This window comes from Ambystoma mexicanum, chromosome 2p (assembly GCF_040938575.1).
Source record: "Ambystoma mexicanum isolate Mex_15411 chromosome 2p, UKY_AmexF1_1, whole genome shotgun sequence".
NCBI classification, from domain to species: Eukaryota; Metazoa; Chordata; class Amphibia; order Caudata; family Ambystomatidae; genus Ambystoma; species Ambystoma mexicanum.
In genome coordinates, this window is record NC_090923.1 from 77207932 (window position 1) to 77234974 (window position 27043).

The 27043-nt window shown below is 45.2% G+C and overlaps 1 protein-coding gene across 3 annotated transcripts in view; it reads left to right on the top strand.

The window, feature by feature from the left end:
• USP19 (ubiquitin specific peptidase 19) overlaps positions 1 to 27043 on the top strand; it is a 1845650-nt gene that overhangs the window by 926414 nt on the left and 892193 nt on the right. For all 3 annotated transcript variants that reach the window (XM_069643288.1, XM_069643289.1, XM_069643291.1), the window contains exon 16: positions 8129 to 8230. In XM_069643288.1, the coding sequence (XP_069499389.1) occupies positions 8129 to 8230 (102 nt within the window). The remainder of the gene's footprint in view (positions 1 to 8128; positions 8231 to 27043) is intronic.

Below are 27043 nucleotides of genomic sequence, written 5' to 3' on the forward strand. Positions count from 1 at the left end.
CTCCATCAGAGAAACCCGTCTTTACTTCCTGTGTTTCATTGTCAACCATTCCTGTCGTCCCGGGCTCACCTATCGGCTCATCTATACAACTATTAGGGTTACACAGGTTCCCTCTCTTGAGGGCTTGCTTAAATTTCTTAGCATTTTTTTTATTTTTCACTGGGTAGAATTGTGATAGAGCTGTTTGAACACCTGAGGTACCCATACCAGGCGGCACAGTCTGCCCCTTTTTTTGAGGCTGAGGATTCAAATCATCGGACAGCTCCACCCCAGTCTGGCCACATCCCACATTCAGATGTTTGGTCTTGCGTATACACTTTTTCTGTGGATGTATTCCATTCCTTAGTCCCTCCGGGATAAGGTCCAAGTGTACCTTAGACTCTTCATCAAGTTGATGTAAGTCAAAACCATTCTCCTTATCCCGATTGACTTCCACTACTATCTGGGGGTTGCCTGATAAAGCTTCTAGAACATTTTTTGTTTTTATTGTTTTTTTAGCATTCTTAGACTTATTATTCTTGGCGTCCCTTTTCAGTGCTCTAGCTATAGTTCTCCTTTCTCTCCGTGTAAGCACCGCAATCTGATTTTCATTCTCGCCTTCCAAAGCCGAATTAGTCATTCTTTCACACATCTCTTTCATAGTGCCATCAGAAAGATAAATCAAATCTAATAGCACAGAGGGGCCATCACCCGCCTCCCTCATGGGAAACTTTTCCTGCTTTGGAGATATCAAACGCACACTTGCATCATTTTTACCACTAATAATAGATTTCTTAATTGCCTCTATATCGAGTTGTATTTACTGAATGGCACCACCCAGAGCAACTACAGATTCCAAATCCAAGTTATTCGATTTGGTATCCGGAAGTGTATTGGCCACCGGTATAGCTGCCATTTCAGCGAAGGATTTTGCTTCCACATTCATCATTCCCTCATCTCCTGGGGTTTGTGTCATATTATCTTTCAAGAACACTTCCTTCTTATTGCCCACTACTAGAGTAGACACAGCTTCACAAGTGAAAAGCAATCCCTCCACTTTGTTCACTTTACATAGGAGGTCTGTAATTGTTGCTCTGAGGTTCCCCAATTCGCAGTAGGTTCGTTCGTGACCCTTGTCAAGAATTCTAGATAAGACCGGGAAATCTTCCCCAAAACCCGGAACATCACGAGCACTCATCCGTCTCTTCCTCTTGGCTAGCATGTTTACGCCCTACCTCTCTAGGGAGGATTCCTGTTGTTTTCTCAAAGAGGTTGATCTGTTCTTGGGAATTGAAAAAGGGATTATTTTGGGCTAAGGAGATGTTGGTATTATCAGGGGGCTTCTTTCTATACTAGTAGTCATCTTTGTCTTTATCATTCTGCAGCTCAGCCTCAGTGATACCTCCTGAAAATGAATGAACACCCTGATTGTATTGTGCAGGAATGCTAAACATGTGTACGTCTTCTCTTCTGTACGTTTGGATACAAGGGTATGGCCCCAAAGGGAACCTCATCCCCTTTCCAACTTCAGCTTCTATGGCGGGTCCCAAAATTGAGCAGTCATCCAGACCAACTATGACGCTTTTTGTAAGATCCTCCAGTTCTACCTTTTTCCTCAACCATTCCTCATTCTCAACATCTGTCTGGTTTGCTGTACCAGGAATGGTGGGATCATTTACTTCCTTAACGTTGTATTTGATAGGGGAGGATGCAAGATTACTAGGCACCCTACCATCTTGATGCTCTGCATTACTGGCTTCTGAGGTTCCCTCATTCATACTCAAAGACTGGGATATTATAACAGGACTGAATTCGCTACATTCAAAATTTACAACCTCGTCCTGTGGCGCTGTTTGATTTGCAAGGTCGTCATTTAATGACCTTTCATTCAGCATTTCTACCTTTATTTCTAAGGGACTTAATGCCCCCGTCAGTTTTCTTCCGCTTCTAAGCCCATTAACCATGGTGACTACAACACTGCTAGTGTAAGTAGCAGAATTATCTGAGTTTGGGAGTTATTTCCAATTTGTTTTTGCGGTTACCTCAATTCCGCTCCTGAGTACTGAGACTCACCTGAATCTATTTGATATTCGAACAATCTCCCCAGTTCTTATTTACAAAACTAAATTTATCCAATCTTTAGGAAATTCTATTCCATTGGAGTCTGAAGCAGGGTATCAATCATAAGCACTCTGTAACAATTTAAGTATACTTAGAGCCGCACTCCACGCCCGCTGCACCGCCTAACAGCCACTTACTATGGCACTTCTGATGCGCGTGCGGGCCTCACAAGATGTAGAGAGCGAGGATCGGACGTTGCTGGGCAGGGGGGGTGCGACCACAATAGGAAATCTATGGAAGAAGAGCGTAAACTCGGGTAAGCTCTTAGAGTAATATATATGCGGTAAGTCTCTAAACACAGAAGCAGTGTCCAAGGAAATGTTCTTTTACTTGGTTGTTGTAGTCCCAGTCCCCGGTGCTGTGTTACGGCAAAGTATCCAGTAGTATATTCCTCTCACGGACGGCAACTCTTTCAGAAGAAACAGCTCCAGCCACTCCGGCTTACTATGGCACTTCCGATGCGCGTGTGCCTCACTAGATGTAGAGAGCAAGGAGCGGACGTTGGCGGGCAGGGGGCGGGACCACAATAGGAAATTTGATTGTTGTAGTCCCAGTCCCAGGTGCCGTATTACGGCGAAGTATCAGGCAGTATCTTCCTCTCACGGATGGCAACTCTTTCATAAGAAACAGCTTCATTATAGGTTTTTACGGTTCCTAGAATTAGTGTTCCCCTATTCAGAACAACATGTTGTCCAGTTGATTTACTAAGTGGTTTCTTGCTGAGAGTCACAGTATAACTGAAAAGGTCTACTACCCTTGTATTACTGTAAAGTAATCTGAAAGTAATTTATGGGTTTACTCCCCAAGCATAGGTGTGCCCTATACTGAATATGTATACAAAGGTCTGACTTATCTAGAAATATTATTTTTTCTAAATAAGACCTATGCTTTGGTCTGTGAACTTTAAAGCATAGTGTTGTGTTTTTATAATGTGTTTTATATTATCTGTGATAGTACTAATTTACCCAAGATGTATCTTGGTCTACTTGTATTTAATTTCACAAAACAGTGTTTGTGTTTTTGTACCATATGTGTACTACAATTTCTTTGTACTGATTATACAGCCTTCTCTCCCTCCTAAAATAAGTCTTGCTGCTCTGTCTACGCTACCATGAACTCAGATGGTACAGCCTTATACTAAGAGTGGAGTCTTGTACTGTCTCAGTTAATGGTTTTACTAAGCTCTTAATTGGACTTCTGAAAAACAGTTCTAACAGTATAAAATACCAATTGTTCATGTGTCTAAACATCTATATTCATTTAGCACATGTCCAAAGCGGTGGTCAGTCATTTTTTGGAGGAAAAAATAGTCGAATTCCTTTTTTTAAAATTATATATTTATTTTAGGGTCCGGGAATAAAATAAAATGGGTAAAACAAAAAAACATTTTTAAAAAAGGGGGGTTAGAGGGAACCCCCATTTCGAATAAAAAACGTATAAAAAAAATTTGAGTTCTGTTCGCCATTATTTTTTCAAAAGAATTACTTTGACATTTTTGAATTCGAAAAAATGAATATAAACCGTCCAAAGCAATTTAAAACATACTATTTTAACTTTCTATAACATTAGTGGAATTAAGTAAGGAAATCCCCATACATATTTGTCCCAAATTCAGTTTTTTTTGTTTAAAAATTTTAATTTGTGCTGGATAATCTATCAGCTAAGAGGCCAGGTACTTTCAACAGTTTGGGGATTGATGTATGTGAATATATACATCAACTCAGTCATGTTTCTTTCAAGTTTTGGTGGCCATCCAGTTAAATAGTTGACCAGTATTGGACCTTGGAATAAGCCTTATTACACAAATGGCAACCACTCCCCAACATGCTTTCAGTAGATTGAATCCTCCGACTGCGACCAAAATGGGGTGCTGAAAGTGCAGGAAACGCAAACATAATGCTGAAAAACCATGAAAGCTGGCATATTTAGGGGACCACAAAGTTTTGAAAAAAAACGTTAAAAACAAAAAAAATAGTGCTCTCTCCTAAAAGTCCCTCCTTTCCTCTGCTCCCTTCTTGGGGAGGGGAATAATGGCTCCCGAGGAAGCACAAACATTAGTTGCACCCCTAGGGAAAAATGTTGGAGAATTAGATAGAACAGCTAATGTAAACGTTCAGGGGACTCACTGAATTGGCAAACGGTGTTCATTCTACCTAATATTTGTCTTGTATTCAAATGCCTGCACATACTGGCCCCATCCTAGGATTGTCAGAACAATTGTATGGCTTTCATGCCCTGCCAGGAGGGCGACACAGTATTTAATGGCCAGCAAGCCTGAGCTAAGGCTCGGGCTGTGTGGCCATTTAGGGCCATGGACGCCCTCCTGGCAGGGCACGAAAGTCATTCGCACCCGGCATTGGTCCGGGGTGTGAATGGCTTTCAAACATTTTGATCGGGTGATCTGTGCTGCTAGCGCATCCGTGCTGCCAATGAAAGAAAAATAAATATGGCTGTCTCCATATGGAAAAGGGTCATTATCCCTTTTCCATATATATGGCTGTCGGCCAGAAAGGAGGAGTGCCAGGACCGGGGCGCAATGCTCTGGTCCTGCAGGTAAGTGGAGGGGGTGGGGAGGCAACAGGGAGAGGCTCCCTGTTGCCTCCCTGCAATGAAAAAAAAGGGGGAGGATAGCGCCAGCCGGGGAAGGGCTTCGGGTGGCTGGGACAGCAGGTCAGGCAGAGATTGTGCATTCTCTGTGTCCAGTCATATTTTCGGATGCAATATTTTCGAAAGTCAAAATGTCGAAAATATTTATTCGAAAATGTCGAATTACAAAAAAGTCGCATTTTTTTCGATTTTTTTTCGAATTCATGTTAAGACAAGGTAAGTGTTTATAAATGTTTTATTATGCATTTTTCAACATTGATATTAACAATGTTTTATTAAGTATTTTTTAACATTAATAGTATATAACATGTAATACCTTGCTTAAAAAAAAATATATATATATAAAATAAATATATATTTATTTTAAATTTCAATTTTAAATAAATAAATAAAAAATTGCAAACTGTTAACGTTGAACATTTAGTATACTTTTTCTCCAATAGATGGCGCTATTGTTTAAGAAATGAGATTGTTCATTTTGTTTATATATGGTAATTGAATTCTACGTAAGGTTGCGTTACTCTACGTATGCGTAGGCGCCATTTTTAAAGTTCATTCTTGCAGCGTTTCCATCGCGTTCGGGTCTCCGTGCTTTCGTGTGGATTTCTTTTTGGATTTTCAAGTATTTTCACCCTTTTCCATGGATGCAATAGATTTTTTTTTACTGGATTCGATGGATGTATTGGTTTTTCCGAGCTATGGATTTTTTTTTGGGTTGGATCGTGGATTTTTTTTCATGGACTTGCTTGGATTTTCAACTTTTTTTCTTTTCCGGATTTCACTGTTATGGATCGCACATGTGGATTTTTTTGTTTTTTTGGATGGTATTTTTCCCTGGATTGCTTTTTGGATTTTGGGTTCCTTGGATTTTGCTGCTTGGTGCTTTTTACGGTTACTGCTTGGATTTGTCATGGTAGATTGGTGATCCTTCAAAAACGTGAGTATTTTTAACATTTTAAATTATACGCTATTGAATCCAGGTAGTTGTCTTTTTTCATTTTCATTAAAATTACGTACTATTTGCTCAAGGCGTTGTTTATAGTCTCTGTATTTTTTCTTTTTTAACTCTGTGTTTGCGAGTGAAATCGCTTGGGAGACTCGAAATTCCTGATGTGATTGTTCATTGTTTAATTCTTTCAAAAAATGCCACAAATTGGGATTACTTGTGTTGAAAGTTTTATTAATACGGCTGTGCCATCCCTCAAGTGAATTGTTTGTTCTAGGTCGCCCTTCCAAGGTTGCTTTGTAGCAATTCCATAAGTTTATATTGTATTTTGGCCTTCTTCTGGTGCCATTCCTAGTTAATTGTACAATCCATGTATTTTCCATGTAATCTAACATGTCCGAATTTTCTTCCTCATGATTTTTAAAATAGTCAGTGTCAATTAAATGTTCATAGAAATTTATAACCTGATCTTCTTTCACAAATGCTAATCCGAATAGTTTTTTTTATGTTATGTTGAAAAGTGCTGTCGTCTGTGTATTTACTACTTAGTCCAGGTTTTTGCAGTTTTTTCCATATCGACTGAGTAAAATGAAAAAAGCAGCCTTGTATGCTAGAATCAGGGTATATTGAAGAAAATGCCTTAATCTGTGCTAATTCAAAATCCATGATTATGTTTTTGGGTTTCGAATCTGGTACAGTGTCCTTGATTTTGTTCAACATGATTCTGTAGGTTTCTTCATTTTTCTTCATCTTCAACAAGTGGAATTAGTTTGTTATTTATTGTTCCATGTATTGAATAAAATTGTTGGAAGGGGTTCGGGCATGCTTTGAAAGTTGCGTCACCTTGCCACTTGGCACTTTCACTTAGATGCTTGAAATTGGTCGCAGTTGAAAATATCAACATTTTTTCGTCTCTTACTTCAACGGTAGAATGGTGGAAATTTTCTCCATTAGCTGTCACTCTAAACACTTCTGGTATGGTGATGTCATTGTATGTTGTAGGTGCTGGTGGCAGATTTTCCTTTTGCTGTTTCTTGCGGTTTACTGTTCGTTATGTTTTTCACTAGCCATCTGCGCAGATATGTGTGAAGGTAACGTGTCACATACCGTTGATATTACCAAACCGCTTGCCTGTCCGGGGTTTTCTATTGCCTTTCTTTTTAGCTCTTGGAGAGTTTGTTTTATTACTATATTTGTCTTGTCCGGTAGATGGTTGTGTTCTCCCTTTATTTTTGTATTGGAACATTCAACTATAACTCGTGCGGCACATTTTGATCGTCCATATTCAATGCATTTCCAGTACGAGCGTTCATTTTTTTCCAATTCCTTATTATAAATGTATCCGTTCAAAACCAGCTGTTTTCCGCCTTTTTGCGAGGTTATGTATTCAACCCTTTCTGTCATTTTCAATCTAAAATAATGGAAAAAAATGTTTTACTATGTTTGCCATACACTAAAAATAATATATTTTTCGATTTAAATATCTAGTTACATATTTTTTTTATGTTATATTACCTGATTGTTTGCCTGACGTAGCCGAATCGAATCCACTGTAGTTCGCTCTGACTCTGGTCCTGTCAGGTAATGACAGTTGTCCACAACCGTCATCTGTTCCTTTTGTGTTTAGGCAAGGTTCTTTACTCGTGGGTGTCACATATTGGCTTAACCCTTACTACTCTTGATTCTATGGGGTTTTCGTTAGTCATAATGTACTTTATTTACAGATTGGCAAATGGTTATGTGTTGGTGGTCGAGAGGGGGGTGGGAGAGTTTCAGCGTAGAGGTAAGGGGGGGGTTAGGGGGGTAACCCCCCCCCCCATAAAAACGGACGATTACCAATACTTCACATCGGTATGTTCGTACTATCGAGCGACTTTTTTTTTGACATTTTTGTTTCGACTATTTGACTTTTCCTATTATATGTATATATTTTCGACATATTTGTTTTTGACATTTTTTTCCGACATTTTTGTATTTCGGTATTATGTTTTCGACATTATGACTATAAACCTGCATTCTCGCCTGCTGTTCCAGTAACCTGAATTGATGACTGCCGTTTCCCGGATGCCAAACCCCTTTTTCAACCAAGGAGTTTTTTCGCTTCTCAAGTGAATCCCTAGGTCTAAATTTAAACCAAGGCCGCAGCAGACTTGCTATGCAAGGTCTTTGCCAGTGGAATGCTTTCTCTAAATATTCATAGCTTGATCAAGGTAAAACATTAAGTAAGTCTGTCCAGGCTGTTCTAGACCAGTTATTCACATTTATATGTTTGTTTGTTTGGTGCCTAGCCACATTGAAATTTTTAGTTTTGCTTAGAGGTGGAAACAATTTAAATTATGACTTGCTTTTTAAAAATGTTGTCAAGCTTGAAATCTCCAGAAATGTTTTACAATTCTGTGACTCTTTTTCTGACAGTCAGTGACTGGGCAGATTTTCTTGATGGGCCCTTGACTTTGCTTTTCATCTTTAATTCAGTTTTTAGTGAGCATCAGCAAGGAGAACTCAAATGCATCAGACGTTCTGGAGTCAATCTCTCACAGTGTCAGAGTGAATCCGGACAATCTACGCCTGGCTGAGGTAAGACATAAATGCAATTAAAGCAAATCATTTGTACATGATCAAAGTTACAAATGCAAGTTGTAAGCAAATTGCCTCCTCTATATATTTTTGATTCTTTAGTTACCATGACGGTTCACTAGATGTGGTCACTTCTCTCTGAGGGGGAGCCCTTTCCCATGACGCCAGGGAGGTCCCCTTAGGGTTGGCATCATGCAGGAAGATCTCATGGGTAGGGACTCCTCCCTCTCTAGGACTGTCTAGAGTACAGCCCTTGGGAGAACATCACCCCCACATACCCTAGCCTCACCTTCCTCTGCTAACCTCTTTGTAGACAGTAGACCCATGTACTGTTATGAGGCAGTCTGCCTCAGGGTACTTGAAAGTATTGAGACAAACAGAAACCTAGGTAATAAGATGAGTTGCGGACATTCCAGAGATCCGATCCAACTCGCCTGATGCCCTCATCAGAGCGTGGTAGTGCAGGAAGCGAAGAAGATTGACCGGGCAATCCGTGTCCTTAGTTGGTGGTGCAGAAAAGGAGCAAAAACAGCTGAGTGAACCAAGAAGCTGAAAGTCCTGCAGCTGGATCTTGTCCATTGTCCTGCCTTCAGTCATCAGAGCAAGAAATCCAGAGGCCGGGTCCAGAGCTGTAACATGGCCCAGAATCCAGCACAAACATTTTCTTCTAACCTAAGGTACTGTCAAGGTTTTGCTTACCTGATTCCAGAAAGTCCCTCCAGAGCGTTGGAGTGTACGTAGAGGTGTCCAGGGCAACCCCCTCTTACCTCCTACTCAAGCCGCTATTTGTGTCCCTTCATTGAGTCCTTACATGGTCTCCTTTAGATAACTTGCTGCTTCTATAACACTAGAGACTTTTAAGAAATTCACAGGAACTCTTTGTATTCTGCTGCTTATCAACACTTTGAGCCCTCTCCAAACTGCCTTTAACTAGGGTTGTACTTTTGGACTTGAAAGACTTGCTGTGCGAAGAAACCCTCTAGATCCTTGAACCAGGCTAATATTACACTAACCATTTTTCACCCTTTAAAAGACTTTCATATACGTGTTTGCAGAGTAAATGCAATTCCGTAAAACTGCTAAGAACCGCATTTGCGCCTAATTACCGATGATACAATAGCATTGTCTTTGCCCTTTCTAATGTTGCTACAAATGTAATCGCGAACAAACTCAAAAATGAAAGTGTATTCTGAAGTGTTTGTATAAATGTATGTTATTTAAAGTGAGTCTGTTGTAAATATAATAAATATTTAATTGTATATACATTATAAGTGTAAGTGTCTCTTTGATGTACGTGTCGAACTAGGTTCTGTGTACTGACTTACAGCTCACATCTTCCCCTTAAGATAAGTCTAACTGCTCTGAAACTCTACCAAGGTCCTGATTTTGTACAGACTGATACTTCGAGTTGGGGGATCTACAAACCCCTGGTATAGTTTACTAAAGTCTTAATACCAGTAGGACTTTAGGAAAACTCCCCTAAAACTGGTGGTACAGCTGGTGGGATTTGTGTAGGTTGGATTGCATTGATTCCTGGTTCTATTGCACTTAAAGAATCCATCCTCAAGGTCACTCATCATGCTCCAATTTGCCAGCAAGGTAAGCTGCTGGACACATTGCACGAGTGTCAGCATGCCCCTTCCAGCCGAGCAATAAAGAAATCATCTTTCCATTTTGGCAGTACAAGCTTAATTCCCTGCTTCCTCGTACGATCCAGACCGCACCATTTGGGATACCTATCCTGCCTTCCCCGACATCTGCAAAGAGCAGCATCGGCTGCAACGAAACGCGTGCCTTCCTCAAAATGGCCGCCAAGTTTCTTGGTGCCTGACCCCCAGTCACAACACCAATCTGCCTGGCTGCACACGGATTGGCTGCAGCAAACGCTATCAGCCAACCAGCCTGCGCCGGCAGGCGAGCGCCGGCCCACCGGAGTAAGGCCCGGAAGAAGGCTCCTGTCCTGAGCCTGTCCAGAGCTACCAGAGCACAGGGCCAGGACCCCTGGTCGATCGTCATATGCAGCCTACCTATACCTATGGAAAGACTATTAAAACATGGTAAGCCCACCCGCGGCGCATTCATAAGAGACTTCCACCGTATCTGCTCGCTATACTAACACTATTTACTAAGTAATTGTTAAACCCGCATTTTTGGTCATGCCTCAGTGCGCACGCTGACGCCGCAACATACTGCGAACTCTACTCAACCTCTATCGTCGCTGCATACTACCCCAATACCTGCTTAGCACTACCAGGCTCCACCAGCCCATTACGCAAGGGATATTTAACTTGAGCCGGCATTACCTTTAATAAGCTCCTTCATACCGCAACTTCAGTATTAGGAAAGTTGCGGCCCAGAGCCTCCTTACTGTGCCCATGTTAAACCTTACCTGGTGTGCCCATACTAATCACAGATCCGCTGTACCTCTGCGATTACTGTCCCCCCTTTGTGTTGGCATATGCAAACTATAATTTATGCTCACCCATGATTAATTTGCCCTATCTGCATTTAGATGATGTTCCATGCATTGTTAGCTTCATTGCCCATCTGCATTAATTTGGCGCTCCATGCATTTCTAGTCTCTTTGCCTTATTTGCATTTAGATGATGCTACATGCATTGTTAGCCTCATCGCCTTATTTCACGGCCATATTCGAATCTAGTTGACATTCTATGTACTTCAGCCCCCCTACCTCACTTGAACTTAGATGGTACCTCATGTATCTTAATATCACTGTCATACTTCGAACCTAGACAGTGTTCTATGCATCTCAGCCAGGTGGTAAACACTGCCCTGAACACTGAATCTAGGTGCCCCTACCTGCATTCTGATTGCTGTGCCTCTTGCTTCTCACTTTTAAATTGAATCTAGGTGCCCCTACCTGTATTTTCACTGCTGTGCCTTCTCGCCTTCACTACTAAATCATACCTAGGTGACCCCTAGCACTACTTGCGATTGTAGTACCCTTGCCCTCTCCCTCTACACGCAGGTAACCAGAACGATTATCATGTACATCAGCGCGCTCCTCCCACTGTACTATACTTTAACTTTTCGACTTTCCCAAGTCATGCAGCTAACCACCTCACCATCTCATCCTGAACCTGAGCACCTCTCTGTCTTGCTCCCCCTCTGCCCATGATGCCGCGAAGAACGAGCCCGCTAGATTCTGCTAGAGGACAGACTAGCCTATACCTTAATGACCCTGCATTATGGCTTGAACACTTTGCTAAGAAACCTACACCTAACCAACCCTGCCCAGTCCTTCTTAGAAATAAGAGACTAGGCACTAGATTCCGCCTACGTCAATCCCGGAACAACATCTCTAAGCAAACCTTACTACCCCCACCAGGGCCACCACCTATCATTACCACTTGCAACTCCTCAATTACCGAGGTTAAACTGCCCATGTTTAAGGGCGCCCTTATTAACGCCAGATCCCTCACTGCACATGCACTTGACATAGCTGACCTCATCACCAAGTCTGACCTCTATTTCCTAGCTATATCGGAAACCTGGCTTCATGCTGCCTCTGGCCCCCTACTAGCGCTAGCTCTACCGCCCGACTATGGTATTATTTGTTGCGACCGCCCTACTGCCCACTCTAGAGGTGTAGCCATCATCCATAAAAATGCGCTTGACCTAAGAGTGATACCTGATGCCAAACTAGCTTCAGCTGAGCTGCTGTCAGTCAAACTAGCACTCACCCCTAATCAAACGGCCACCTTGCACCTCATTTACAGGCCCCCGGGGCCGGCACCGTCCTTTGCAAGTGAAATCTCTACCCTACTTCTGGACAATACCAAAAACAAATCACAAACTATTGTCCTAGGCGACCTCAACCTCGGAGACCTAAAGGATCCTGTGGCAACTGACTTGGAGAACATTCTAACGGATCTTGGCCTTACCCTGTACACCCAAGAACCTACTCATATCAAAGGTAGAACTCTTGATTGGTTAGCTGGCTCCAACTGCAATATTAAAGTTCTCAGCAACACTCCTTGTCTATGGACTGACCACCACGTCATAACCTTTAACATCGAAGCCTCTCCACGCCTCCCAACTCCCATAGCCCCAGCACTCCCGACTAGAAGCAAAAAAGATATATCTAAGGAGAAACTCCTCCCGTTGCTTCTCCCAGCTCTCGACATAGCCATCAACACCTGCCCTGACCCTACGTCCTTAGCAGACACGTACAACCAAACTATGCTAACAGCTATTGATTCTATTGCACCTATCAAACTTAGGAAGGCTAAAGTTCAAGCTCACCTCAATTCATGGTTCACCCCACAGCTGAGAGCCCTCCGTAAAGCAAAATGAGGCGCTGAAAATCGCTGGAAAAGCCATCCCTCTGACGAGCACAAAGATGGTTTCCTTCTTGCCTCACTTTCCTACAAAGACGCCATCATCACTGCAAAGAAGGAATCCCTTAACAACCGCATTATGCAAGCTGACTCGAACACTAAGGAATTGTTCAAAATCTTAAAAGAGCTTGAAACCCCAGTTGCCCCCCCTGATACCTGCCTGAAAGATAGTAAATGGTGTACCAACATCCAAGCAGCATTACTAAATAAAATTTCCTCACTACAAACGAAAATTAAAGATAAACAGGACAATTTGAAGCGTGACAACCGCGCTCTATCCCATGCCAAGGTTCCCATTGCTGACACTACTAACACCACTCCATTTACATTCTCACCGCTCACCATCGCCGAGGTAGAAAACATAATTCTCAGAATTAAACTTTCTAACTGCCAAGGTGATCCATGCCCAGCCCCTATTATCAAGGACTCGGCGCACGAGCTGGCCCCATTTATCACTGCCTTCATTAACTCGTCTTTCAAAACTGGTATCGTCCCAGATAACCTGAAGGATGCTTGGGTGATCCCCTTGCTCAAAAAATCTTCCCTCGACCCCAGCATCCCTACTAATTTCCGACCCATTACTACAGTTCCATTTTTGCTTAAAATTCTTGACCGTGCTGCATACCTTCAGATTCAAAGCTATTTGGAATCTAATAACATGCTAGGTCTTCGTCAATCTGGTTTCCGCCCCAGACACGGGACGGAGACTGCGTTAATCGACCTTAAAACTCAAATCGAAATTCTAAAGGATCAGGGCAAGTTAGCTATGTTATTACTACTTGACCTACTACTACTACCAGATCCTCTGCAAGCACCTCCATACGGCTGCTAACTTCTCATCTTCGGCAGCAGCATGGATCAAATCCTTTCTGAGCAACAGATCTATGAGAGTCTTTGCCCCATCCGCTGCTGCCGACCCCTCCCCAATTCACTGCGGCGTACCTCAGGGCTCTTGTGTGTCACCTACACTCTATAACATCTTCACAAAACCACTTTTGATGTGCTCGACTATCTGGGTTTCTCTTACACTAATTATGCAGATGACACCCAGATACTCATCCCCATTACTGGTGATTATCTGGTCGACACTAAGGCCCTCAACGATATCTACTTAGTTATCCAAGCTTGGATGGCCCAACACCAACTGTGCCTAAATGATGATAAGACAGAGCTCCTTATCCTGGGCACTGCACAACGCCTGAGCAGACTCGACCCGGCATATCAATCTTTTACTATTGATGGCAATAGCATACGAGTCTCTAAAGATACGAAAACACTAGGGTTCTACCTTGACGCCACGCTATCACTAACTAGACAAACGAATGCGGTCAGATCGGCAGCGGCTTACACATGTAAACTCATTGCTGCCTGCAGACCCTTCCTCACCACATCCAACAGTGTCACACTAGCGAGAACCCTCATCATGGCTAAAATTGACTACTGCAGTGCCCTTTACCTAGGCACTAGTCAAGAAAATTTAAATAAATTGCAAACCACCCAAAACAATGCCATCCGTGCCGCCTTAAACATCCCTCGCAACCATCATATCTCTGAAACCAGATCAGAGTTAAAGTGGCTACCTGTCAAGCAAAGAATCTCACTCAAAGCACTTGCCATCACGCATAAATGTCTGGCCAACAAGGCTCCCATCTATCTCGGCAGTCGACTGTCGCGACACTCGACCACCCGCCCACTAAGAACCACCCAGTCCCATTGCCTAGCCATCCCTAGATTCAAACTGCAAAAAGCAGGGGGTTCAAGCTTCCCGGTCCTAGCGTCCAAGCTTTGGAATTCCCTCCCTGTTACAATCGGAGCGGAAGAGTCTTTTCACACTTTCAAAGCCAACACCAGATCCTGGCTCCTCAACCAGTCCTAAAACAGCGCCTCTGCCTTTACCTGCTCTTACCCTGTTTTTTATTGTGAATACATTGTTTTTGTCCATATCCTGAAATGTCATGTCTCTGTAAACACTTGCACTGCTTTGCCTGTATCTATGCATCTCTGTATCTACAAATTGCGCCCTGATGCCTCCGGGCCTGTGGGTGCGCGTTACAAATAAATAAATACAAATACAAATACAAATACTGTGAAGTACTAAAGCTATGCCCACTATGGAAAATGATCAGGCAGATGCTCTTGCTGTTGAAAAACAAAGAAATGTGTAAAGATAAAGGTTTGAGTACTAAAGGAATATAGCAGAGTTAATCCAAAACTTGTCGATTACCAAACTGCAAGTGACCAGTAACCCCTTCTTCCAGAATTGATCTAGGAGATGATGGTCAACATGTAGCTTTTAGCCCTCAACTTCCAGACAATGAGGTAGATGACGAGATGGGAGATACTGGGATTGCTAATCCACCTCCCAGTCCTCTAATCCAGATGTAAGGGAAAACCTTCACGGATCTCCTCTCAGTTTAGCATTCTGACATGATGTGGATATCCCAATGACCTGGGCTATCTTTCACCCTCAAGCTATAGAACCCATTGGTGTTCAGCATAGTCTGTCTCTAGTATCTCTGAGACTGTGGGAACAGAATATGGAGGTGTATAATGCCTGATAATATTAGAGTAGCATTAAGACAGTGTACTTGTGAATGGTCATGCCACCTCTGCCTTTAGAGACACTGGGGCCAGTATAACCTAGGTAGATGAATGTTTCTTTCAACCTGAGGAAGTTGCTAAGGCTCCCAAAAGGCTTACGAAGTTAGCAGGAGGCACAGTCCTAATGTTCCCTGAACGGCCAGCTTTCAATTGTAATGAGATGACTGTAAAGATACCTGTAAGTGATCAGTCAGAAGTACCAGAAAGGGTACTGTTGGGCATTGATTTGTAGGCCTTGGGTGTAGTCACCAGCACACCCAAACCCTTGTCTAAGAAGAGAAGGGAGTTGACAAGGAATGCCAGAGAGGTAGCCTTAAGAGATCTTCCAACTGAGACCAACGGGAATCGTCTTTAAAGAACATCCCCAAGCCCAAAACTTCCACAAGGAAAAAGGTTCCTATTGAAAACCTAGAGGTCAACCCAGAGACCCCACTAACAGCTGAGGCTGAGTTGGTGCCAAAGGAATCCCTTGAAAATCAGAAGAGGAGGCGATTCAAACTTGTCTGGAAGATCTGGATCCCAGAGACCATCGTAAGCTGCAGACCTTGCTTGCAGAAGGTGGAGCCTCCAGGACAGACTTAATTAGGGGACAGAGAGAGGATCCCTCTCTAGAAGGTCTGCATCAGCAGGCAGCTTCCCAGAGTGAAGGACAAGACCCTGGGACGCATAGGCTATTCTGGGAGAATGGACATCTCTACAGTGAGCCTATGGACTCTATTCCAGGGGACCTCAGAAGACGGGCGGTACACCAGGAATTGAGACCCAAATTCCTACAGTTGGCACATTAAGTCCCCCTGGATGGTCGCTTAAGTTTTCAGAGGACCAAGGAGAGGATTCCATTGTACTTTTACTGGCCCAAGATGGGTGCAGAGGTTGAGAAACACATTCAGGGTTGACACACTTGCCAGTTATCTGTTAAGAGTGGAGCTAAGATTGTGGCATCCTTAGTGCCCCTCCCTGTTGAGGGAGTTCTTTTTGAGAGGGTGGGGATTGATGTTGCTGGTCCCCTAGACCCTCCAACATCTTTAGGCAACCCATTTATATTGGTTGTGGTGATCCATGCCACAAGGTACCCAGAAGCTATTACAATGAGAACTGTTATTGCTCAGTCAGTGGCTAGGCCCCTACTTGGTATTTTTACCAGAGTACGATTTCCTAAGGAGATTGTATCCGACAGGGGATTACTTTTTTTGTGTCACTACATGCAAGCCAGGTGGGAAACATGTGGGGTCACCTACACGTTCTCACCTGCCTACCACTCTCAGACAAATGGGTTGGAGAGGTGTAATAGAACAATGAAGAGCATGATTGGAGCTTTAGAAGTACCACTTAGGATAAAGTGGGACTTTCTTCTGCCATGCGTTCTATTTGCATATAGAGAAGTTCCTCAAGCTGGAGTGGGCTTTAGCCCCTTTGGGTTGCTTTATAGTCACCCTGCCAGAGGCCCTTTGGCCCTGATCATGGAGGGTCTGGAGAGTCCTCCTTCCCTCAAGGCAGTAAGGATTACAGACTATGTGCTAGGCCTCAGACACAGGATGGCACAAATGATGACAGGCTACTGAGAATTTGAGAGCTGGTTAAGCAAACATGGTGGAGTTCACTCCAGACCAACAAGTTCTCATCATGGTCCCAGTAAGACAAAGTCTTACAGGACCAGTGGACTGGACCCTTCAAAGTTGTGGGAAATCCGCGAGAGGTCAACTATTTTGTAGACTTTGACAACCCCAAAGATGCCCCTAAGGTCTTTCATTCCAACCGTTTGAAGGCTTATGTCGCTAGTTCAGAGATGGCAGCTTTACTCTTACCTTCTGATCAAGAGGAGGAGAGTGAGCCTCTCCCAGATCTTCTTAGAGGACACCATTCAGATGGGTCAGTAGAACAAGTAAAACCCTCTACTAATCTGACAGTGCAGCAACAGAAGGAGTGCAAGGCTGTGTTAAATCACTTTTCCCCTCTGTTCTCCAGGCTTGACACCTTAGGGCCAACATGAAATTGACACTAGTGATAGTGTACCTGTTAAACGCAGGGGATACAGGATTTCAGATAATGTGAGGAATCACATAAAGGAAGAGGTCAATAAGATATTTGACCTTGGAGTGATTGAACATTCAACAAGTCTATGGGCTATCCCAGTTGTGTTGGTACCAAAGGCAGATACGGAACTTAGATTCTGTGTGGACTATAGGGCATTACCAAGACTGAAGCCCATCACATGCGAAGGACAGGTGAACTGGTGGATAAGCTGGGCTCAGCAAATTCCTCAGTAATTTTGAACTGACAAGTGGTTATTGGAGAAGATGGCATTCTCGACTTCAGAAGTCTTGTATCCTTTTAGGGTCATGCCCTTTGGTTTAATGAATGCACCTGCCACATTCCAGTGAATGGTTAACCATGTTCTGAATGGGTTAGAGAACTTCTGCATGGCATACTTGGATAACATAGCAGTTTTCAGCCCTACCTGGGAAGAACATATTGACCACCTGGGACATGTATTGCAGGCCCTTCAACAGCCCAATCTGACCGTCAAAGCAAGTAAATGGTCTGAGTAAAGTGGTTCACCTTGGTCATGAGGTAGGAGGAGGGGAGATGAGCCCTTACCCAGCAAACTACAGGCTGTACAAGACTGGGCCACTCCAACTACTCAAACTCAAGTAAGAGCATTCTTAGGACTTACTGGTTATTACAGGAACTTCATAGAGAACTATGGGAAAATAGCTTCTCCTCTGAATACCATATCCTCTCCCAAGTACCCTAAAAAGGTTAATTGTAATGAGGACTGTGAAAAAGCCTTCCAGCGTCTGAAAGATAGCGCTCTCCAAAACTCCAGTGCTGAGAGCTCCGGATTACACTCTAGCCTTCCCAGTCCAAACTGGTGCTTCCAACACAGGGATACGAGCAGTCTTCAGCCAGTTTGATGGCAAAGGCTGGGAGCACCCCACCTGCTTTAATAGTATAAAATTAAAAGATGGGGAAACAATGTGGGTAGCCATTGAACGTGAATGTTTTTCTATTGTTTGGGCCGTTATGCAAGTCAGACCATACCTCCTATAGAACTACTTTCAAGATTCAAACTGACAACCAACCCTTAAGTTGGCTCATGCAGGTGAAGGGAGAAAACCCAAAATTGCTCAGGTGGTCAATAAGCCTACAAAGCTTTGACTTCACTATTGAGCACAGGTCAGGTACCCAACATAAGAAGGCTGATGGTCTTTCCGGAAAGTATGACCAACTGGATCAAGAGAGCCATCCAGGAGTGGATTAGATCCTCCTGTCCCTAGTCTGGGGTTGGCGAGTGTTATGGAGATATCATGTTTATGCTTCATCCCCTCTCCTAGTGAGACCCCCATCACTTTTTGCTGAACTTCTGGAAGTTTTTTCTTTCAATCCTGAATGAGTGGAGCCTTTTTCCACTTGTTGATTCTTGGGGGCTCTGTCTTTTGGAGCTCTATTCTTTGTATTCTACCTGTACTCTTGTCTGCTCATAGCTCTAAAGGGCATCTGTATTTTTCTATTGCAGCACACTGTTAGGTAAGATTTCCACAGGGCTGGAAAATCTTCCTTGCCTGGTTCAACTCCAGAACTTTTTGCTTTTCTAGTGAGATATTTTCCATTAATACCTCAGTGAGTGGGAACCTTTTTCCACACTCACCTGTCTTTAACTCTTTTTATGGGTGTCATTTTTAAGACTCTCCATAGTGTCTTTTTACAGTTATCATGTCTAACAACTTATTGGCAATAAGTGCCTGTTGTTGCTGGGTTGCCCTAGGGGCTCCCCCTTTAACTTTCTTGTGCTAACCTTGAGTGAACTACAGTTCCCAAGGGTAGAAAGGATCTTTGGATCCCTTTTACATCTTATTCTGTGAAACCAGCACACCCCACCTTATGTGGAGTGCTGGGGAGATACAATGTATCCCCTTTCACATTTAAACTGTAACAATTCTGTTACAGTGACAAGCTTACCTTTAATGGCTGGTGGCAGTGATACCTTTTACTAATTTGGTGCACCTTTACCGCGTGCTGTAATCACAGCTGCAGTAAAGGCACCTAGGGTGCTCATTTTTACCAAAATGGCCCCTGTCTTCTTTTTCTGCCATTTTAGTGTTTCTTGTCGTTTCTTGTTCCTTCCCCTGACATCCAGGGCGGGAAAATCCTTTGTGTGAGTTTTGTCTTCGGCGGGAGTCCCCTGGACACCCCGCCCAGGCTCCAGTCAGTCTGTAAGCACAGGAAGTGGGGGAGGGGTCCCAAACTTCCCCCTCCTTTGTCTTAGGTCTTCCTTCAACTGGGCCAAATCCCAGTGGGGGGTTGGCTGTCCTGATTGGACAGCCAAACGCCCCTTTCTTGTAAAATGCGGGGAGAGAATGCAGAGGTTGTGTTGCAGTTCCTGATAAATACTGGAAACCTGGAAGCTGAAGTCATGTCGACCACTGGAACCGAAAACCGAAGAGGATGACGAAGGAAAAGCGGCGGGAATGATTTCCAGCGGCCGGAGAGCCTGCTTTGTAACCGGAGCCTGCTGCAGCCTTTCCTTCCGATCGACCTGGGGTCTCCGAAAACGACGACCCGAACCCAGAGCCTGGTGAGACCCACTAGACTCAAGACGACCTGCATTTTGAGCCATCCCACGGGTTCCTGCGACCTTGCGTTCTTGCAATACCCCAATACCCTGGGACCTCCTGCCACTGTGCGGTGCATGGTCTTCCGAATTCCGAATCTCGCTGAAACTTTGTGGGCATCTTGGTCTATCTCCAGAGACACGAATCGAGTCCAAAAAGTCCCCTCACAAGAGTGCTGGACCTTTTAAACGACGAGAATTCAACCGCGATTTTCTGCCTTCTTCTGTGCTCCTTGAAAAGGCGCCAAACCCGCAGAACCGCATTCAGCCGCAAGAGAAATCTTGCCTAGAGCCTTCTTCATCGATCCCTGCTGCAAAGTCCCTTCTGAGGTCTTGTGTTCAGTCTCCAGGACAAGGAATCCAGTGACCGGGTATTTGGCTGCAGTCCCTGAAGTTCTCCTGCTGCAATCTCTTCTTCATTGCTGAGGTACTGTGTTGGCTTGGGTATATACTTACCTTAAGCCTGTTGGGATTTCTGTGTAGTCCTGGGGTGTTTTCTGTGATTGGGAGGCCCCTCGTCCAGTACACCCAGTCCCACTGCTAGAATCCTGCTGGGGTGTCTTCTGTGAAGCCCCTGGACCCTCTTCTAACCCTAGAAGTAAAGTACTCACTTGGTTGCCAGTTTTCCTAAGGAAACTCTGACTTTTGCTACTAAAGAACTTATTCTAACACTGCCTGTTGGTCACTAGTCCTAGTGACCCCCCTTCTGCCACTGAGAACACTCATGCTCAAAGGGAAAGACTTTGAAGGGATTGGGACTTCTGCCTAGAAAAGAAATCAAGTGTTTTTACTTACTTGTAAAGAGTTGGTTGGTAACTTTAATTCTAAGAGTGAACAGTTACAAAAGTTCTTACTGATCTTGGATGTGTGATGCACTATTCTTAAAAGTATGGTTAACATCTTTCCTTCCTTAGCCACTGTTTTGCCAGTCTAAAAGAAAGTAGATGTGAAGGTATTTTACTCTCCTGTGATTAGGTTGTGCCTCTTTACAAAAGTAATGTGTTGGTATCACCAGGTTAGTCCTGCTAGGATAACTGTATGAGTGTCCCCCAACTGGGTCTTGCTTCCCCTGACTTGCTGCTAGCCTGTCTTTAATAAGTCTACAATAGGTTGTTGCCTACCTAGAATATCTATTCTGTAAAGTGTGACATTGGGTTTTACTTTCCCCTTCATTGTGAAGTTAAAGTAAGTGGGTTTTACTTACCTTGTGTTAGCTGTGTGCCATCCAAAACAAGTTACAAGAGTTATTGCTTATCTCCATCTGGGGTTCCCTGATTTCCAAAGCATCTGTAATTGTATATTACATCCATTAGGTTTTGCTCACCTGGTATAACTGTGTGTTATGACAAAAGTAGTGATAGGTTTTTACTGCACCTAGAATAAGTGTTTCACTATTCACCAAAAGTATATTGTCCAGTTGACTGTTTATGTGAGTTGTTCCAAGAGTCACTGTACAACTGGTAGGGCCTACTGTCCTTGTATTACCACAAGTAATCTAAAAAGTAACCATTGGTCTTTTACTCCCAAAGAATAGGCTTGACCTATACTAAATGTGTATAACAAGGTTTTGACTTCCCTAGAACTACTGTTAGGTGTTCCAAATAAGGTCTATACTTGGGTCTGTGTACTTTCAAGTATAGTGTTGTGTTTTATATTGTGATTTCATATAATGTTTCAGTATTTACTTAACCCCTAGATTTATCTGGGCCTACCTGTATTTAAATAAATCCTTTATTTTTATAATACATAGTGTTTCAGTGTTTCTTTGGATCATTTGTATTACAATTTTCACTTGTACTGTATCTACTGCCCTCTCTCCCTCCTAAGATAAGCCTGGCTGCTCTGCCTACGCTACCATGTACTCAGGTGGTACAGTCTTATACTAAGAGTGGAGTCTTGTACTGCCTCAGTTGAATGGTTTTACTAGGCCCTTAACTGGACTTCAGAAAAACTGTCCTAACACACACAACTCCCTATGGCCAGTGTTGCTGGGGACCCTTGGGACCCTTGGGGTCCTCCTTTAAGATTCTTTTTCTATATCCTACCGTTCTTAAGTATAGAGGGATTGATACTTAGTATCCCTCAAATCTCTATAGCCTGCTTTGGCACACACCTTCTTATGTGGAGTGCCAAAGGGATACCTAGTATCCCACTTCTCTCTGCTCCTGTGACTTTTAAGTCACATAGACAATCTCCTAGTTATGGCTGGTGGCAGTGGATGTGTTCTACCAACTATTGTGTACTTTCAGCACCGCAGGCTATGTCCATAGCCCCGTCAGCACCGCAGGCTATGTCCATAGCCCCGGTAGTGCACAATAGGGGGGCACCCAAGTACTAACTTGGGTCCTCCCTTCTTTTATTGCCATTTTGGCCGTGTTTGTTCTTTGTTAACACTTCTTCTACCGTCCTGGGAGGGGGAATGTGTGTGTGTGTGTGTGTGTGTGTGTGTGTGTGTGTTGCCTTTGGTGGGAACCCTTGGGAGTGTTCGCCTAGGCTTCAGAGTGTTGGTGCAGGCAGGAACTGAAGGAGTTTTCCAACCCCCTGTCCTTTGTCTGCCAGAGTGCCTGAATAGGACCAGCTCCCCGAGGGGGTCTGGCTGTCCTGATTCGACAGCTGAACGTTCCTTTCTGTAAACTGCTGAGAGAAATTGCAGTCTGTGCTGGAACTGTATAAAAGGTGAGGCTTCTGGAGTGAAAAGCAAGTCGACAATTGGAAGCTAATGTAATCGAAGAAGACGACCAGAGACGCTTGCAGACCTTTTGAAACACCGTGAAGCAACAACTGCTATCCTGACCTAATTTTCTGTGTGACAGAGGAGCACTGAAGAGGAGCTCCCAAGACTAACTTTGAATTAAGCCATCTCCCGACGTTCTAGGTGTTTCCAGAGATGTTGTACCCCAATACCAGGAGACCTGCTGCCCATTTCGATTGCATCGTCATGGAAATGTTTAATCCGTCCAAATCTTTGCTTTACCTGTAAGGACACTCCAGAGATCCGATCCAACTCACCCAGAGCCCCTCATCAGAGCGTGGTACTGCAGGAGAGAAGAAGATTGACCAGGCGATCCGTGTCATTTGTTCTTGCTGTAGAAAAGGCGCTAAAAACGCTGACTGAACCAAGAAGTTGCAGACAGTCGTGCTCCAGGTCCTCCCTCGAGACTGCAGCTGAGCGGACCCATCCATTTTCCTGCCTTCAGTCATCAGACCAAGGAATCCAGAGGTCGGGTCCAGCGCTGAAACATTGCACAGCATTCAGCACAAACATTTTCTTCTAACCTACGGTACTGTGGGGAAAACGGTATTGCTTACCAAGAAGTCGCTCCAGAGCGTTGGAGTGCACCTAGAGGTGTCCAGGTTAACCCCCTCTTACCTCCGACTGAAGCCGCTGCTTGTGTCGCTTCATTGAGTCCTTTTACAGGTCTCCCTTATTAGTAGTTAACTTGCTGCTTCTATAACATTCGACTGGAAGAAATCCTCTGGAACTCTTCGTATTCAACTGCTTGTCAAGACTTTGAGCCCTCTCCGAACTGCCATTAACTAGGCTTGTATGTTTGGACTTGTCAGACATGCTGTGCGGCAAAGAATCCCTCTCTAGAATCTTGAACCTTGCTAATGTCACACTAACAAACCATTCTCCTCCCTTTAAGTAATATTACTGTTTATTTTTGAATTTGTTTTTTGATTTTACGCAAAGAGAAATATGAATGGCAGAGCATACCACATATCAGGATTATAGTACACATGTTCCATATTTATGGCTCTACCCGTCCTGCAAATGCAAATAGTGTTCACAAACAACAAAGAAAACAGACCAACTTTCGTTACATTAACTAGACTTTCACAGTGGGCCCCAGGCTTTGGGGTCCTAATGGGCCCTATGTCTCACAATTCCAGAGAATGTTTACGAATGAACTGTCATGGAGGCTTATCTGACAAGTGAAATATGGAGAAGACCAGTGCTTTCCAGGCTGTGAAAGTTTCAGTGAGGGTTTCTTCATGGGTTTGGAGTGACATAGCCCATGATCTGGTCTCTGCCTCACACCAGGTCTCAAAATCCAGTAGCAATAGTTTATATTGGGGACCCCCAGAGGACTTCCTTGACCTGGCTATCCGTTGTTTCATAAGCAAACAGGCCTGGTCCATGAATCTGTAAACGTGTTTGTGTTGCCTGGAGTATGCACGTAGCAAGCACTCCATTGGGCTACAGGAATATCTGCAAATTCCAGCCTTCCTACTAGCCTTTTCGATCTGGAGCCCGAATGCCCTTACTTTTAACACAATTCCAAAACCTGTGGATCATATTAGCCTCTTCTTGTTTACCCCAGGGTCATGTCGACTGTGCCCTCCGCCTTAAATCTTGTAACTCTGTTGGGTGTCATATGTGCAGTGAATTACTTTAAGCTACAGTAGTCTGGACCTCGCATTTCTCGATAACTTTTGGGGAAACCCAGCACTTTTTCCCACTCTGAATCTACAATGACAGAACCCAAGTCACTTTCCTATTTCAACTTCAGACCAGGATTTCTCACTAGTGCTGCTCAGTAAGCATCTGTACAATCTAGTGACAGGCTTCCAGCCATTTTCCAGAAAATGCATTTCTCCAGCATGGGGTCTGGCATGGATTCACATGCTCATGAATATTCCCCGTCGTCCGGCTGGGAATCCTCGGTAAAGAAAAAACCAGTATCAGTTTCATTTCTGATCTGTCTTTCGTAGTAGTAACCAATCACTGATCTCTGCGTCATACTGACTACAGCCAATGACTGCCCTCTATCTAAGCCCCGCCTCTGGCAGCCATCTTCAGATTTTTACCGCACGTTCAAGTGTTGGGATCCTCGTGCTATTGCTCTCGAGCGTTAGTGCTATTTTTTTCACGTTTTTTTCTCAAAAACTTCGATTTTTCGGTCAAAAGAGCCTCAAGCTCCACCGTTTCTTCATCCGATCAACGGGGACCTGTGTCGGATTCGTCTACGCCCCTCAAGGGTGAAGATTTCATCGAGCCACGCTTTTGGAGGACTCCAGAAGTTTCTCAGGCCCATCTCGGACATGGCCCAGGAGAAGGGAAGCTCGACGCCCGGAAAGCTGTTCAGGGTCTGCCCTGGATGCCAGCTTCAGAATGTCTTTAAGGAGGACGAACACTCCTTCTGTCTTTACTGCCTACATGAGGACAAGACCCACGTGGAGAAGGACTGTGCGTTTTGCAGCAATATGTCGGAGCGGACCATGAAGGACCGCCATCAACGTCTCGCCAACTGGCTGGAAGGGAAGAGCCCGTCAGGCGAGAAGAAGAAGAAATCCGAGCGGTCTTCTAATACCTTTGAGGACGCCCTGGCGACGGGGGACCAACACAAGGCCAAGCACCGCGAGTCCGCTGGCACCGTGAGCGCCGAACGGTCGGGCTCTACGGGCGCCAGGCAGGGCGCATCCTCCCCGGCACCATCAACCACGAGCCAACGCTCTGGTTCGGGTAAGAGGAAGGCCGAGCACCCGGCGAAGCTCCTGGAGAGGCCCTGGTCGAGCTCGAAGGCCCCATCGGAGGGAGAGCGAGGCAGTGACCCTCCCCCCAAGGAGAAGGCGGTGAGCGCACCTAAGGTGGTGAAAGCCTTAATCCATCCGGCCAAGGCCTCTATCGAGTCAGTCGCGGTGGCCCTGGCTCAGCCTGTGGAGGCTACAACAGTGGTGGCGACCTCGGGGCTCAGAGTCTCCCTGCCACCGCGGTTGGAGTCCTCTTTTATGCCCATCGACAGGACCCCCGTGAAACCTCCGACGGAGAAGAAAAAGGGGGGGCAGGAGGTCGTCGTGGATTCGGCCTCAACCTCTGAGGAAGAGCTGATCGAAGTCTTAAGCCACGGCGTTGGTGTGGAAGAAGACCAGCCCGTCGGGAGGGACCCCAACGTAGGAGACGACGATAACGTCGAGGGTGCCGACGGGGCCCCTGACCGCCCGTCGGACTCCCCTCAACCAGTGCCGCAAGACAACTCGGCGGCCATTTTGTTGGCTATACAGTCCTTATGCTCTGAGATAAGGACGAGACTGCCATTACCACCAGCGGAGGAACCGCTCCCGACGGGGGACCCGGAGCCAGGCCCTTCTGGGAGTCCTCCCCCTAAGAGAAGAAGGATTCATCCTCCACCTCCTTTTTCAGCCATCGTGCCCTGTTCAGCCCTCCTCCCCGTCCACGACTCGTGGGGATGATACGGGGACTGACACGGCCGCGACGGGTACGGACGACGAGATTTACGACGAGGATCTGCCGTCGTCACCTCCCACCCGGGCTTCCCCGCCCGACGAGATTGGATCGTTTCACTCCATGATCGCCAGGGCATCCGAGCTTTTCCAGCTCTGCCCGGAAGAGAAGAAGGAAGGTTTCCTTTATCAACGGCGCGAGGCCAAGAGGAAGACGGTCCTCTCCGTACCTCTACTGGACGATATTTGGGATGAGGGCCTCGCCCTCCTCAAGAACCCATCCACAACGCCGGCTAGAAGGGATTGGTACGAGAAGAAGTACCGGGTCCCGGACGCGGCCCCCTTGTGCCTTCGGGCACAGCCGACCCCGGACTCGGTCGTCTCTGCGGCGGCCAGGAAGAAAGCGGGGGGGGGCGCGGCCTCTACGTCGACCTCCCCGCCGGACGGCGAGGGAAAGAAATTGGATACGATGGGACGCAGGGTCATCTCGTCTGCAGCGACGACGATTAAGGCGGCCAACGCCTTGGCTATCGTAGCCCGCTACGACAGGGAGTTGTGGTACAAACTGGCCCCCCTGCTGGACTTCCTACCGGACGACAAGAGGGCGGATGCCCTAGAGATCTTGCAGGAAGGAGAGGTGGCGTCGGACCACGCCATTACGATTGCGACGGACATCGCTGACACTGGATTTCGCCAGTTGGGCAACGGCGTGTGCCTTAGGCGGCGTGGATGGCTCAAGGCTACTGACTTCCGTCAGGACGTGCAGACCAGAGTCTTGGACATGCCGTTCGACGGAAACAACCTGTTTGGGAAAACAGTGGACGATTCCCTTCAAGCCATCAAGGCAGACACGGAGACGGCCCGGGCTCTTGGGGTTCTCCGGCAACGGCGGCCGCCCTTTCGGAGCGGCGGAGGCAAACAGGGTGCCTCCAAAGTTTCCGGCGGCGGATTTTCCACCTACCGTCAAGCGGCCCGTTCGTCGTCGCAGGAAGCTTACAGGGGACAAGGCAAGTCAGGCGGACCCCGCCGTCGTCGCCAAGGAGGTCAAGGCGG